Raw genomic sequence first — 2,878 nt, 5'->3', positions numbered from 1 at the left:
TTGCCCCACTATTGGTCATCATATCCTATTGTACTGGAGTCTTCAGCTCCATCCTCCTTGCGCGAACCTAATCTTGTATTCACCATTCTCACTGGGAGTGTCCCATCGAGCGTGCCAAAAAAAAAATTTCTTAAATTTTCTTTGGTCTGGAGACCGCTGCTAATCAAGGGAAATCTACTCTAATTTGTCTTAGGCGATAGCGAATTCTCCTCCTGCCTGGGTAATCCAAGGATTTCTCAACTCATGAGAACAAAGAGAAAGTAAACAAGACAAGAAGCTAAATGGAAATGATGACTGAAAAGAACTTGTTCTGGATCGCTCGAAGGGAGCGGCTTGCAATACAATGTAGGATGTTCTAAAAAGCAAATGCCTTAAAACTACACCATTGTAAGAGAACAAAGAAAAGATAAAAGTGCAAATTTGTCAATTGATCAAAAGGTCTTGCACTTCAGGTTTATTCTTCTATTTATACTCTTTGGACATGCTTCTAATCAGTTCATGCGGTCGGTTATAACTCCCCGGTCGTGGCTTCCTCCCTGAAATATCGAGGTTAGTTGTAACTCCTTGACCGATCATATATAACGGTCTGAAAACGTGATCGCTTGACCGACCATATAAACTGCACTTGTCATGATCGACTGTTAGCTATGATCGATTATAATTTAGACCGATCTATCTTGAACTGACCAATCTTTTATTCGCATTCCGGCCGTGCATCTTTTGGCCCAAAGTTAGGACTGAGCAAAATTAGGATGTAAACAGGGGGAGCGGAGGGAAGAAATGAACCTCTTCTCATAAATGCTAACCCTTACTTTCATTAGGAACAAATTCCTTGAAAACAACCATTACAGATTTGGAAAGGTAGAACAGAAGTAGAGGGATCCAAGACGTTAAGAGACCTATAACCGGCTTCGTTGTCTTGTCGGCACCTACAGCAACACTACTGAGCTATAACGGAAATGTTAATAATTAATTAATTAAGATTTTATGGGTTGTGATTACGAGATCGAAAACAAGAATGACTAAACCAAAATATGTTATTACAGCACTGTAACATATTTATGACATAGACATACCGTATGAATACGGTGTATTCTAACAAAAATAAAGTATGAATACGGTAAAAATTAAACCACTGCATAGGAGTGTAATCCAATAATAATAATAATTTAATAATAAATAGTGAATGAGGTTAAAATGCGCCAGGTGAAGAAAGGGACCACGATCACATGAACAGCTAGCCTCACTTAAGGCTACCTTTAACTCCTATTTCTCAAATCTTTTTTCCCTACTTTTTTCTGTACCCTTTGCCGACCCCATTCCATTACTCCTCATTTCTCCTTAATCATTCCCACCTCTCTCTCTCTCTCTCTTCATATATTTCAGAACCTCTCATCATTTCCATCTCAAAAGGTGTCTCTTCACGCGCAAGAATCCTCATTCTGCCTACCTTTTATAATACCTTCTACCTCCACCAGGCCACCACCTTTCTCTTGTTCACACAATGAAGTTTTCATCTTGAGTTTATAGATCTCCACCATAATTCCACTTTTTGAGAACAAATCACAAATGGGTCTTGAGATTGCAGATGAATTCCGGCCAATTACGTTGATACGAACCATGCCACAGCCGCCGCCACAGCCGCTTAGCCAGTCTTCCATGAACCTTGGACGCATCAAGTTCTCAGATTTGAATGTGGAGAGACCAGAAGTATTGGTGAATTTTGTAGAAGAAGAAGAAGAGTGTGATCAGTGTTGCACACCAAAGTCATCGTCACAGTTGATGAATAATAATATTCTAATCTGCCCGCCGGCTCCAAGGAAACCACGGCCGCCGGCAAAGCGAAGAAATGGGCCACCGCCGAAGTTCTTCCATGTACCAAACGATCTGGCTTCCTTGTTTGTCCCAATCTCAAATAGTTCCAAGAAGATTAGAGCAAGTTGAATTTTTTTTTTTTTTTTTTTTTGTCTTTTAATTTGTTAATGTTAGTTTAGATTCCAGGTAGAGAAAAACCTGACAAATGATTTATTCTTTTTATGGAATAGATCTTACATAGCTAGCTTGACCCATCTCTCTCTCTCTCTCTCTCTCTCTCTCTCTCTCTCTCTAATACCTGAATTTTTATGTTGTTGTTTGATGTATTGCTTCTTTTGTCTGAGATGAAATGAGAAGGAAATTCTACTACTAATTCTTCCTTATGATCTTTCTTGTATGCATAGCTTGTATTTATTCTTCCTTATTCTTTTCAAATCCTCAGCTTCCTTGCTCTCACACACAGAGAGAGAGAGAGAGAGAGAGAGAGAGACGGGGGCTGGGTTGGATTAAGGGCCTCTTTGGTATCACTTTACATTTTCATTTTCTGACACATAAACGTTTTTACAAGTGTTTGGTACAATTTATGGACCCTATTTCTATTTATAAAACATCAAAATAATAGAAAACACCCCCAAAATGATAATGGACTCAAGAATCCATATGGATTATGGCCAAAAATCTGTTTTTAGTCATTTTTTGGGGACTGTAATGAGCATGTGCTGATAAGGCCCCAAAGTCGAGGGTAGAAGCGTCATTTTGTCCTTTAATTAGAAAAACAAGTCTCAACCCACCTCCTTCTTCTTCTTCCTACTGCAACCCCACTGGCCTCCTCCTTCTCCTCCTCCTCCTCCTCCTGTTGCTGCAACCCTACTTTTCTTCTCTGCATGCATGGACTTCTTACCCTCTCTCTCTCTTCCCTTCTTTTCATATTTAATTTCCAATTGGTTGCTTTCTTTAACTGGCCACTAAACTTTGGAAAATTCTACATCGAATTCTCTTTTCAATCTTCTCAATTGATTCCATGGCCGCTTGGAGTCCAAATTGGTTCTTTCATTCCTCTTTT

General features: G+C 39.3%; 1 protein-coding gene across 1 annotated transcript; it reads left to right on the top strand.

Annotated features, from left to right (window-relative positions):
• Positions 1-1,485: 1,485 nt before the first annotated feature.
• On the top strand, positions 1,486-1,964 carry LOC122662296 (cyclin-dependent protein kinase inhibitor SMR6-like). Its single transcript, XM_043857886.1, has one exon. The coding sequence runs from the start codon at positions 1,570-1,572 to the stop codon at positions 1,942-1,944; it is 375 nt and encodes a 124-aa protein (XP_043713821.1). The 5' UTR covers positions 1,486-1,569; the 3' UTR covers positions 1,945-1,964.
• The last annotated feature ends 914 nt before the right edge of the window (positions 1,965-2,878 follow it).

The sequence above is a fragment of the Telopea speciosissima genome, chromosome 5 (assembly GCF_018873765.1).
Source record: "Telopea speciosissima isolate NSW1024214 ecotype Mountain lineage chromosome 5, Tspe_v1, whole genome shotgun sequence".
In the NCBI taxonomy this organism is placed as follows: Eukaryota; Viridiplantae; Streptophyta; class Magnoliopsida; order Proteales; family Proteaceae; genus Telopea; species Telopea speciosissima.
This window is presented reverse-complemented; position numbering and strand designations above follow the sequence as displayed.